The sequence below is a fragment of the Euwallacea fornicatus genome, chromosome 27 (genome assembly GCF_040115645.1).
Source record: "Euwallacea fornicatus isolate EFF26 chromosome 27, ASM4011564v1, whole genome shotgun sequence".
Lineage (NCBI taxonomy): Eukaryota > Metazoa > Arthropoda > Insecta > Coleoptera > Curculionidae > Euwallacea > Euwallacea fornicatus.
In genome coordinates this window covers 1,818,883-1,831,386 of record NC_089567.1, presented here as the reverse complement: position 1 = coordinate 1,831,386, position 12,504 = coordinate 1,818,883, and the positions used below count along the sequence as shown (strand labels likewise).

The following is a 12,504-nucleotide window of genomic DNA, read 5'->3' as shown; positions in this document are numbered from 1 at the left end:
AGACCCATGGTTTGGGCTTCGTGGCGGTTAACGTGCTAGTTCATGCAATTCCCTAGGGAGATATGGAAATGAAATAAACACAATGCGACGTTGCCAGTTCTCAATGTTCTTGTCCTTCCCTGGGAAATAGTTGTTTTTAGGACCTCTGTTGTAATGAAGTGTTTTGTTCAAAATGACGTTTTTTATCATTGATTAAATTTATGAAAATTATTCCTCTAAGAGTCTGCATAAGCTTTACTGCTAAAATTACTTTGCAGTAGTTCATATGAATCAGATAGTTTCACTGTTGTGAAATAAAGATGTAGATGCTACGACGACCCCTCTAAATGTATATATTTTACAACGCGGGGAATCCCCTGTTGTTGTCAACAGTGTTATCGACGGAATGAAATTCGAAAAGGTCTGCAAATATATCGGGTGGGCCATTTAACTTAAGGCAGACAAATATCTGGGCAACTATCAATTTTAGAAAAAAAGAGTTTCAAACAAAAGTTGCACGACATCAAAGGGGAAAGAAGATGCCGAAATCTTTACCAACTTATACGACGAAATCAAGGTCATTTCAAAGTCAACTTTGCTTTTCCAAATGGAAACCTATACATTTTATTAATGGATATTAAGCACTACTTAAAAATAAGGAACTTTTGTAGTCTTTTTTTCCATACGCCAAATTGATGTAGTAACTCCCATTACGTTAATTGAATTTTAAATATCAAATCAGAGGGCAAATAGGCAAATGGGGCATTACCTTTAATAAATAAAAATTAAAACCATTTTTTGGGACCATATTTTATTGATGGTACCTTAACAGTAAAAAAATACCAAGAGTTTCCTTGCAAGCTTTGTCACTATTGTTGGAAAATCTCACACTTAGTGAGAGATTGTCTATGTGGATGCAACATGACGGATATCCAGCACATTTTTCACAAACTGTCCGAGATGTTTTGAATTAAAAATATACTGATTGGTGGATCGGGAAAGGAAATGCAGTGTCGTGGCCAGCTAAATCACCAGACTTAACACTTTAACTTTTTTCTCTGGGAAGCTTTAAAGGAAAAGGTGCACGTAAATGTCCCTACTACCCTCGAAGATATGAAGTAACCGATTAGAAATGCACGTCAAAGCACAGACAGTGATACTTTAATTTAATTAGGACTTATAATTAATTTTTAATGCGTATTGAGATGTGTATTGAGCCACCATTTTGAACATTTATTAAAATAATATTGTTATTGCGTTTTTAAGTTAATTTGATGTATGGAAAAAAATGTTTCCCACAAAAGATGCTTACTCTTAAGTAGTGTTTAATGTCCATTAATAGAAATTATAGATTTCCATTTGAAAAAACTAAGTTGACCGTGAAGTGACCTTGATGACGTTATATGTTAGTAGGAGTGTCGGTATATGATTTCCCCTTCCATGTCGACCAATTTTGATCTCTATGATACATTTTTCCCTAAAATTGAAAGGTGCGCAGATATTTGCCCGTTTTAAGTCAAATATACCACACTGTATATGTATGATTATATGCAGTTAAACATATACTTTTACCAGTTTTTTGAAATCCGTTAATTTACGTGTATAAGCGAAATTGTGTAAAATAAGTGCCGTGTAAATCTAGGGATAAGTATACTATGAACAAACTAACACGAAACTAGAATATCTACACTACTGAAGTTGTGGTGACATACATTTTTTTAATACAATAGTATAACTAAACTATTGAAATTGCGCTGGTCATACCAGAATAGCTCTTTCTACCACTAGGAATATGCTACATGGCCATATCGATTTTCTTAAATTTTAACGGTGGGATATCAAAAAGAGGGTTTTGTGTCTAACTAGAAGTAGCGCAATGTTTTTACCACGACCAATAAGAAAAGTAAAAAAACAACTAAAAAGAGAATTTAAAACCATCTCATTGCATCAAATGCCTAATATTGAAGCCATTAAACGCTTCTTCATTTAACCTTTCGCCGAACGTTCGTTTTCATCAGTGGCATATTGTGGAATTCGCCACTTTCTGACTGTTCGAAAATTAGCATGTTTAGGTTCTTTAACGCACAGTTGAAAAATATTGATCATTTTTTAAGCCTTCATTCGATACGTGTCGTGGAAAATTGTGAGTTGGTGGTAGTAGTCGGAGGATACATTGTTAGCTCATTCAAATACTTACTTTTTTCCAGAAGATGAAGGAATTTTAGAAAATTATGAACTTTAAGCAAAAAATGCAATCTATGTGTATTCTTACTTCTTTAGAAAACAGCTTCATTTCACGGTTATCTGCAAATACGGATTTGGCAAGTTTGGCTACGTATCGGTGGCCTTAAGGACAGACTAGTTGGCTTGAAGCCAGTGGAATGAGATCTTCAATATACATCCTTTTTCGCTAAAATCTCTGATACAAACTGATTCTTAGAGACTTTTGGCGAGGAGCCCATGGGCTGATAACGAAATGAGTGTCATACAACTATAAATTATGTTTTCCAGTCCTAAATAACGTTATACCCGTAGTTTCAGTTAGCTAATGTCGTATTGTATTGGATTTATACATATATCTCGCTGGTCCATATCCAAAAAAGAATAAATAATAATATTAGGTTTCATTTTATGAAGTAAACGTCTGGACTCATTAAGAATGCATATGACTAGATGAAGTAAACAAAAAAGGGGAAATGGGAGATACGGCACCACATAGGAAAGGGATCATTAGTTAGTCTTTGCATAGATTTTGTCCATGCAATACAAAATAAAATAGTACTCCTGCTTCTATTAACAACCTGTGCTGTGCTTTTTTAACCACTCTTTTTCCTTCATTATCCAAGATATCATAACTCACGGTGTAAAGCATTATTACGCGTACTTATCGGTCATTTATGATTTTCCATAATAGATTATTAGATTTACGTTTTACTGGTATAGGAGTAAAAAAATTCAAATAATAGATGAGGTAGAAGAACACTTGAGAACATTATCAAGGAAGTGTTTGAGGTAATATATAATTAGAACTTATTATAGCTTAGGTGGTATCAAAAACAGAACGATCGAAGGACTCATTTGTCACAATGAAAAAGGCCATGGCGTAGTCCTTGCCACAGGCCTTAATGTCTTCTTTGCGTTTCATGTTCAAATTATGTTCAGTTTAGATAAATTTATTGTAATTTTATAAAACGCTCAATCCTGTCTTAAAAAGAAATACGATTTAGCAGAACGTGCATATTTAATGTAGCGTGCGATTGAACAGGCATTTGTGAATTCGCACGGGCAATCCTTCTCGTATAAAGGCCACTAATCGATTATAGATATATGCTCTGTGTAGGTTGTGAATTCGCCACCCTGTATACCTGTATATGAACAATGGGACAATGCTACTTAACATTGAGTAGGCAGATCTCTGGTTGGCAAACAAACTTTTATTGACGTTAGTTACTCAAATCATTCATACCAGTAGGTGTGACATCAAAATTTCTAATTTAGCTGGACGAAAATTTCGCATTCGACGAATGAAATCTTCCCAGATTCTTGGATTGTAGAACGGAGATTACCCCTGGGATGCTCCAACATGAAGCGAACACGCAACGAACCCCAATTACTACTGAATGTGATGGAGGTCATCGCAGATATGAAAGAGCGTACTGGATCCACTCAGAAGAAGATTGTTGAGCGTGTAAGTTTCATCGAAATCAAAGATTAAGCTAAGAATTCAACAAATTTCGCAATCGTTAAGGACTGCTCAAACGAGCCTCTCATATCAAATCCCAACAGATATTACAACAACTGCCCAGCACCAATACATCCAAAAATATGGTTCTAAAAGTGCGTAGAGCGTTGGAGTATGGTCTACAGTCGGGGTTGATCAAACACATAGGAGGCAAATATTCTTTGGGTCTCAAAAAGCATGATTTCGCGATTTGTAGAAAATTCACCGATCCCAATTCAGGTAAAACTCTGCGATTTTCAGTCGAATGCGTTTAGTGAAAATCTCTTTCAGACAACAACGGTTCTAAAAGGCGAAGGAGACGTGGAAGAAGAAGAAGAAGAAGAAGAAGTCGCAGCAAAAGACGTAGAAGCAAAATAAGGTCTCGGTATTGTCGCCCATCCACTGAAATTGGTGTAGCTGAGAATACAGAGTCTAATAAAAGCATAACGGACATACCGGAGCCTCTGGATAAAAATAGGAAGAGGAGAGGCAAGAGACGAACCAGGCCCTATGGGAGAAGGGAGGGTTGGATAACGATTAATGACGTTGACAGCGGCACATCTGATGTTGATTACAAGGGATTGAAAACTGCATTTTCTCCAAAGATGAAATACTCAGACCAGGCGATTGCTGGTAACTAACAAATATACAATATATAACAGCAACCTCATGGAACTTTCTTCTATGGAATACGAATCCAAAGAAGACGGCAACAACTGGAAAAGAAACGATCAAGAGAGGGCTCACGATCAGGACGATGATGGAGAACACGGAAATTCTCATTGCTTTTGCAATGTAAAACTAGAAGACGGATGTCCAAGATGCATGTCCAGTGAAAATATGACATATTACAACGATTCATACTTAAATTGACCAATTTAAGGACAACTTTGAGGTCACCCATTGTTTTTTTGAAATTATAATGAATTGTATAACGTACCAATGTGAATATACTTTTTGCTTGATAATGATCCTGCGTATAATATAATTCCTTATAATTCCCCATAATCCCCATTCAATTTCCTGAAAATTTCAAATTAAACCGGTATAACTGCAGAGTCTTTGAATTAAGGCCCAGAAAGAGTGATATGCTGCGATCATTCTACCCATTCTGTAGTGACCTATGCTGATCGCAGGACCTGAAAGTTGTGTTAAGTGAGTAGGTAGAAGGTGTAATGTATAAAATCATACTGAGGTGTATGAGGTTAAAAAGAAGACTTTTAGGCCCTCACACGAAGAGTCCTTTTACTGCGTTCCTCGATGATGGTGAGCATCTTCTCATAAGGGATAAATTGTTAAAAAAAAAAATCAAGTTTTTTATCCTGTATCTCAAAAACTGAACCGTTTTCAATATATATTTATATTACATTTTCATCTTAAGAAAAAGTCTTCTATCAACTGTTAAAGTTCTGCTATTATAAACTGGAACACCCTGTATTGGTACCCCCTTTGATTTATTGAACCTGTAATATCTCATTAAACATTTATTGGAAGGAGTAAGTTTTTAAAGTAATTTCCCTGTAGGTTACCTTGAAGATTTTTGGAAAAAAACTTGAGAAAAGTCGAGGTAGCTGATTTTCAAAAATTATTTGCTTAAAATCTTCACATAATCCAAATTTTCCCAGACACCTTTCATTTCATATGTAAGATTATAGTGTTGACTAAGTAACAGAGTGACGAGTGTAGAAAAATCCGAAGAAGATTTTTCTTTAATCACTCCGAATCATTAAGAGCCAATATTAAAAAAAAAATTAATCAAAATAATTCAAATACTATTGAATTCTCAACTATGTCAACATCCAGAGAAGAGCCAAATTTGTTCCTTATCTCATCTCCTGTAATCCTTCTAAAGAAATGCTCTGAATTACCAAACACTCTGTGTATATAACCTAATTAAATTTGAAATTCTAGAGAATTATGATTTTGAAGAAGCCTTCTACAAAATAGGCCGGACTAAGAGCCATGTCTTTGTGCAGCACTTAAAAGCAGTAATTGTAAGTCAATTAACAAAAAATTTTAAATGCTGGAATCAGCATATTCATTCTATGCCCTGATGCGGAAACTCTACTGTGATACCCATTTGGTGTGAAGCTTTCAAGATTTTGGAAATTGTAAATTCAATTCTACACAGGATCATCGCCAAGCATCAAATGTATATTCATCTCGGTACATTACAAAAAGATACACAATACATTATAATATATTATAAATGAAAATTTTGTCAAGGTAAGGGGTGCCCTTAGATTGGTCAATTTAGGGATGAATCGTTGCAGGATGTACCGTTCTCCTTGGACACGCTTCTTGAACACCCGTCTTCCTGTTTAATACTACAAAGACAACGAGGATCTCCACAGTATCCAACATCATCCTGGTTCTGATCGCTTTCTTGGTTGTCCCTTTCCCTGTTATTATCATCTTTTTTGGATTCACATTCTGCAGAATAATGTCCTGAATTTGATGTTGCGGATTTATAAGTCAGGTCGTTACCAGGTTTTTCCTGGTCTAAGCATTTGTTGTCCGGAAAGAATGCGGTTTTTGAGTTCTTGTAATCAACCTCAGATGTGCGACTATTGGAGTCGTCAGCAGCGATACCACTCCTTCCTTTCGTATCGCATTCAGCCGTTTTCTTGCCTCTTCTCCTCTTACTCTTATTCAGAGGCTCTGGAGTTACCGTCATGCCTCTGTTAGGCTCAGCATCGTCAATTATACCATTTTCATTAGATAGACGTTTTCGACTAGAATGGTGAGATATTATTTTGCTTTTACGTCTTTTACTGTGGCTCCTCCTTTTCCTGGGTCTTTCTCGTTTGCTAGAAGTGCTGCAGTCTGAAATAGATTTCCAATAGCCGTATTTAATGAAAATAGATGAAGTTTACCATTGGGACCGCTGAATTTCCTACAAACCGCGTCGTTACTCTTATTGAGGACCAAAAAGTATTTGCCAGGTATCTGTTTGATCAACCTCATCCGCAGACCGTACTCCAACGCTCTACGCACTTCCAAATCCATATTCCTGTAGGTATTTGTGCTGCTCAGCTGTTGCGATATCTATTGGATTGTGATAAGAGAGGTTCGTTCCAACATGTTTCTTAACGATTGCTATATCTGGTGAATCCCTAGCCTAAACCTGGATTTTGGTCAAACTTACGTGCCCGATAATGTGCTTTTGAGTGGATCCAGTACGCTTTTTCATACTTGCAATGGCCTCCATCACATTGGGCAACAATGGAGGTTCTTCGGCTTTTCGCTTCATGTTAAAGAATCCCCAGAGACCAGTTCAATTTTACAACCGAAGAGTCTGGGAGGACTTCATGAGCTGAGCAAGGAATTTACGTGCAGTAATAATTTAAATTTTGATAGCAAAACTAGTGTCATGAAAGATTTGTGTCTCTAATGTAAATAAAATGTTGTTTAACAACCAAAGACCTGCCTACTCGGTGTTGAAAAGCATTGTTGTATCGTTCATATACAGGGTTTGCCTTCGGCAGTTGGCACAATCGGTATATGGAAAACTACAAGTTTAATATAGTTTTGAAGTTTGTTTTTTTATTTTACGGAAAAACCCTTACATTGAAAAAATATTTTCAACTTGATATGACCCGGTTATACCGGAAACTCACCCTTAATCAATTTTTTTAAACGGGCCTTGGCAGTTCTTTGTAACGAAAATTGATTTTTGTTGAAAATAAACATGAGTCTAGAGTACTTCTCGATTTACTCGAAAAGTATAAATTTTTTATACTTGCGATGTGAAGCATATTTATTCATTTTTTTCCGATCATGTGAACGGTGCAAAAATAGTTGTTGGACGCTATTTGAAAAAAATGACTTTTTTGCATTTAAAAATTCTAAATTTCAATAACTTTTTCCAAAATTTTTTCCAAATAATTTTCTTAATCCTGTAATTGTTCATAAAAATGTGTTGATTTTTTTTTCAGCAATTTAAAATTCACCTTGTGAATATATGTCAAATAATAGCTGAGTTGTACTAAAGCACTACAAGTGTCGAAAAGGTCATAAAAATCAAAATAAATCAAAAACGGTTAAGAATTGGTATTATGTTGTGTTGTAAAACTTATGTTTATTTAAAAAAAAAAAAACCATTTTCACTAAATGCAACGTCATCATCTCAAGTAACATACAAATATTAATAACAGGTTAGTAATATATCGTACATGGGGTGTTATATACTTAGCCAGCTCTTCAGCTACAGCGTCATCATCCCCGTTGCCATCTTCTGGAAGTTGTCCTGGGAGCAAATATCGAATGAAGTGACGATTCAAGACGCATTTATTCTGGTTTCATATAATTCAGTAAAATTTAGTAGCAGAAAAAATTCATTACTCATTAAACACGTCTGGTAAAAAACGATTTAGCAAAATATGCAATCTAATTGAGCATGCGATTGAACAGTCATTTATGCATTTTTGCAGGTGACCCCTTTTACGCAAAGGCCTCAAAAAAATGTATGTCGGATTAACATGAAGTGACACAATCGCCGCGTCATAGTTTACAAAAAGACCTTTCGAACAAGGTATTACAGTATAGTTTTGTGTTTAGCTAGTGTCGTGAAAACTGGATTTTTGGAACTGAAATTAAAAGCTTTTGCCACCCTCTAGTTCCAAAATTTTTTAAAATTCTTCCTATTAAAATTGCAACTCAAATATCAATACTTTGTACTTAAAATATGCTTTTTCCGGATCAATTTTACTAAAAATCCCATTTTATTAGTTGATCATGTAAAAGCATCCCCTGCAGTATAGTTACGAACTTGAAAATATTTTCCAGCAATCTTTCATTGCTGATTTAGTCATAATTTTTTTTTCAAGGTCCCGCAATAAGTAGTTTACTATATACAGGGTGTTTCCTAACTACGTGTAAAAAATTTAAAGGCGTAATCCTCGACTGATTTTGAGTTAAAAATGTCTAATAAACATATGTCCGCAAATGCCTTGTTTCCAAGATACAGAGTGTTGACTGAAAGACGTTGAAAAAGGTTTTAAAGGTTTCTAAAGGTTTGGTGGTATTTACTAACTTGTTTATTGTTAGTTTTTTTGCTACTTCCACTACTATAAACACGATAGTCAGTGTTATTTTGGTGTTTTACTCTCTAAAGTGAAAGAATTTAGTTCTGTGTCCCAAAAATCAGATTATACCTCAGTTTTGAAAATTTTTCAAATGCCTAATTACACTAATCAAGAAATGGCCAATATGGTTTTTGTTTACGGCCTCGCTGATGGTAAGTGTTTGGCAGCGAGGCGCATTTACATGGAAAGGTTTCTAAACCACCAAGCTCCCAACCACTAAACCTTTAAAAACCTCTTTCAACGTCTTTCAGTCAACACCCTGTATCTTGGAAACAAGGCATTTGCGGACATATGTTTGTTAGACATTTTTGACTCAAAATCAGTCGAGGATTACGCCTTTACATTTTTTACACGTAGTTAAGAAACACCCTGTATAACCAACGTCCTTTTTTGTTTGTACACCCAGTACATCACGTCAAACCCCGATTATGTTGCGTAATAAAAAAATGCAATTTCCGTTTTAAAACTCGATTAGCAAAATTTTGTGGAGGGAACCAACTTCAGAAATTCCGATTATACAACTGAACCGTAAACGTGGAGAGGTGTGAATGACTAAAGTTCCAGCATGTTAGTTTCCTGCTAAATAGCGATTTGATATAGAGATCTTTTAAAATTTTTTATTCATTTTTTAGTCGGTGAATCTACATTGAAATCCCCTATTTGAATGCACGGCTCCATGTATGTTTCTATGTAGATCAAACAGAACGTGGCCGATGAATGTGTCGCAAAATTGCCTAAAGGCCTTAACGCTGTTAAAGCCCCACGGCTTACAAGCACTTGTGTCCGATGGTTTGAGTGATGCACCGAATAATTGCCAGTCGAAATGAAATATTTATTTTTGCATTTCGTTTTACTTCAAAATTCTATTTTTACCTTGCGCGATAGGTGATAAATAATTACAGTACAGCCCTACATGTTATTAATAATTTTAGCTCGAGCAATTACACCACAACTCATTACTCATCCGTCTTGTCAGGACGATAAAATAATACAATCATTAGCGGAAGAGAAAGACACAATAACGACTAAATTAAGGTACATTAGTCAGCATTTCCAGGGAAAATAACTCATCCGAGAAAAGCCTGCTTTCCATTGAAAAGTTAGGAGTGTTCATTTGTCACCTGAAGTGAGATGCGAACCTCTTATACCTATATTGCTTGGTGTATGGTCCGGAGTAATCCGGGAGACATCGTTAAATTGCTCTTTCTAGCACAATGAACACTCCCATCGATGTTATACTTGTTAGGTACACATGGACCTACATTTAGACTAACTACCAACACTTCTTGTTAAAGGTGCGAAAGGTGTAGTTTTCACTTAAGTGTCGGTATAATCCCGGATATTTTACATGTAAAATTCGCATACATTACAACACAGTAATTTGTACACCTTAATTAGCCCATATCTTCCTAATGGTAATAATAAAATAATTAATTGGGATTTTGTGAAAAATGTCATAATAAATCTGCCTGAAAAACAAATATAATGTTAAAAAAATACATCGGATCTCAATTTTCCCAACAAAAAGGGAGAGCGTAAACACACCACTAGAAATTAAATAATAAAACGTAGAAAGTTTGTAATAACAACCTGATTTCTCAACAGTCCACAGAACAGCAAAACACTCTTGAAGTTATTTTGCTCAACCCTTTTGAGAGTTCCAGACAAATGGAAAATCGCATCTTCTCGACCATCTTAGTGCTGAGGCACCACCGCTCAAACATTGGTCTACATATAAAAATTAAAGTTGAAATTTCAATAAACCCGAAATAAGAGCAAATACCAACCTACCTTTGACTTACTGAAAGAATTGTCCCAGGACCCATCGCATTGGAATTTCTTCACCCCTCACAGTAACTTAATACCACCGGAAAGAAATCAATTCGTGTTTTTATAGGATTCGTGGTGGAGAATCTCGAAAGCAATTTAGCGGGCATCTCCAATTTTTTGATTTTCATAATTTTCAATTACGAAAATAACGAATTAAATTCAATTTAAGTAAAATTTGAAGAATTTTCCGGTTGTCTTGGTTAAATTGCATACGAACTGTGGACGATTTTATCCAATTTTTAGCAGAAAACACCCCGACGAGTGGTATTTGCGAAACCTTCATGGCTTCGGTTGTGGTTGGAGAATTGGCGTTAGCAGAGATAAAATAGTTTCCGGAAAATATCGGTCAGAGTCCGTTTAATTTTTCGAGTTTTCAGCCTTCATGAGGTAATAGGTGTAATAAATATCAAGTGACAAAATTAGTAAATGGAAACTTTCAAGCAAGTCTGGTTCGCGGCAATTCCATTGGTTGCATGAATTCGAACATAAATGCTTACACAGTTAAGTATTGACAAATTAAGGAAACTATCAGAATTTGGTTTTGAAGTGTGTGGCAAAATAAATATACGAAATAAATGGGAAAAACAGCAACGTCTTTCAGACCTGGACAGTAAGGGTCGGTTTTAGGTCCTTGTTTTTTAAAGGGAGCTGCGTAACCGAAACGGCAACTGATTTCTGTCTTTTGCCCCGATCTTCTCTAAAATTGAACTCCACCAATTACTCATAACCCACAGATGAAAATTAATTTATAGCCAACTAAATTTAAAGAAATATGAAGAAAAATACTCCAACTTTTTAGATAACAAGTAGAGAAGCGAATTCTAATGAAAATTGGAGATGTAAGTAACTTGTAAACTTTAGATTAGTTTCAAATGTTCTCGCCAGGTGGGGTGTCGGTTAACATAAATAACCTGCTTTTGAACCCTACTTAAGTGTGACATTTGGACAATATCTAACTTCAGTCATTTGTCCACTTTGACCAATGCTACCGTCCATTGTAGTTATACAGAGGAAATTTGTTGTCCTCACGATTCGCCTTGACTCATCCACCGGGAAGTGCACGAAGTAACATATACCAGGTCTGTAAATATGAAACCGGAATTTGCCTCCAAATATCCCTAGTGGTCAATATAGGTACTACATCTCTTATATACATCTGAGAATGATTTTCAAATCATAACAATACAGGTTCAATACTGCAGTACAGTTTGCAACAGCTTTGAGTATGTCGAATTTTGTGTCCACAAATTACGATTTGCGGACGGCATTGATTTTCTGTTACCACTTGAAAAAAAGCGGCTGCAGATTCACATCGCATGCTTGTTGAAGCTTACGGTGAACATGCCCTTGAAAAATCACAGTGCTATGAGCGATTTAAAAAATTCAAAAGTGGCAATTTTGACCGCAGTAACGAAGAGCGTGGAAAACCACCGAAAAAGTTTGAAGACGGCGAGTTGCAAGCTTTGTTAGATGAAGACGATGCTCAAACGCAACAACAATCAGCGAACCAATTAAATGTGACACGAGAAGCCATTTCCATTCGGTTGAAAGCTACGGGAAAAATTCAGAAGATAGGAAAATGGGTTCCACATGAACTCGATGAAAGACAGCAAGAAAATCGAAAAACCACTTGCCAATTGTTGCTTACCAGGTATAACAGAAAGTTATTTCTTCATCGAATCGTGACTGGTGACGAAAAATGGATCTACTTTGAGAATCCCAAAGGTAAAAAATCATGGGTAACTCCAGGCGAACCATCAGCATCGTCAGCAAGACCAAATCGTTAAAGACGGAAAACAATGCTCTGGGATCAAAAAGGCGTAATTTATGATGAGCTGCTAAAACCTGGAGAAACAGTTAATACTGAACGTTACCGACAACAAATGA

General features: G+C 35.8%; 2 protein-coding genes across 4 annotated transcripts; one reads left to right on the top strand and one right to left on the bottom strand.

Annotated features, from left to right (window-relative positions):
* The first annotated feature begins 3,413 nt into the window (after positions 1-3,413).
* On the top strand, positions 3,414-4,671 carry LOC136347185 (uncharacterized). Of its 2 annotated transcripts, none has more exons than XM_066296944.1 (4): positions 3,414-3,667; positions 3,766-3,871; positions 3,992-4,333; positions 4,404-4,671. In XM_066296944.1, exons 1-4 carry the CDS (start codon positions 3,563-3,565, stop codon positions 4,571-4,573), a joined length of 723 nt encoding a protein of 240 aa, XP_066153041.1. In that variant the 5' UTR covers positions 3,414-3,562; the 3' UTR covers positions 4,574-4,671. The 2 variants fall into 2 exon arrangements, with proteins under 2 accessions (XP_066153041.1, XP_066153040.1); XM_066296943.1 differs by having other exon boundaries at positions 3,417-3,667; positions 3,766-3,940.
* Positions 4,672-5,839: 1,168 nt separating this feature from the next.
* LOC136347188 (uncharacterized) lies at positions 5,840-7,118 on the bottom strand. 2 transcript variants are annotated; one of them, XM_066296947.1, is made up of 4 exons: positions 6,849-7,116; positions 6,577-6,748; positions 6,188-6,526; positions 5,840-6,133 (listed from the first exon to the last, which is right to left on the bottom strand). In XM_066296947.1, exons 1-4 carry the CDS (start codon positions 6,951-6,953, stop codon positions 5,949-5,951), a joined length of 801 nt encoding a protein of 266 aa, XP_066153044.1. In that variant the 5' UTR covers positions 6,954-7,116; the 3' UTR covers positions 5,840-5,948. The 2 variants fall into 2 exon arrangements, with proteins under 2 accessions (XP_066153044.1, XP_066153043.1); XM_066296946.1 differs by having other exon boundaries at positions 5,840-6,526; positions 6,849-7,118.
* Positions 7,119-12,504: the final 5,386 nt, after the last annotated feature.

Coding starts and splice junctions, on each gene's coding strand:
- LOC136347185 (XM_066296943.1), top strand. CDS start 3,563: ATGAAGCGAACACGCAACGAACCCCAATTACTACTGAATGTGATGGAG. Junction 3,941..3,991: donor ATTCACCGATCCCAATTCAG/GTAAAACTCTGC, acceptor AATCTCTTTCAG/ACAACAACGGTTCTAAAAGG. Junction 4,334..4,403: donor CTCAGACCAGGCGATTGCTG/GTAACTAACAAA, acceptor ACGAATCCAAAG/AAGACGGCAACAACTGGAAA.
- LOC136347188 (XM_066296946.1), bottom strand. CDS start 6,953: ATGAAGCGAAAAGCCGAAGAACCTCCATTGTTGCCCAATGTGATGGAG. Junction 6,749..6,848: donor AAAAGCACATTATCGGGCAC/GTAAGTTTGACC, acceptor ACAATCCAATAG/ATATCGCAACAGCTGAGCAG. Junction 6,527..6,576: donor GAAATTCAGCGGTCCCAATG/GTAAACTTCATC, acceptor AATCTATTTCAG/ACTGCAGCACTTCTAGCAAA.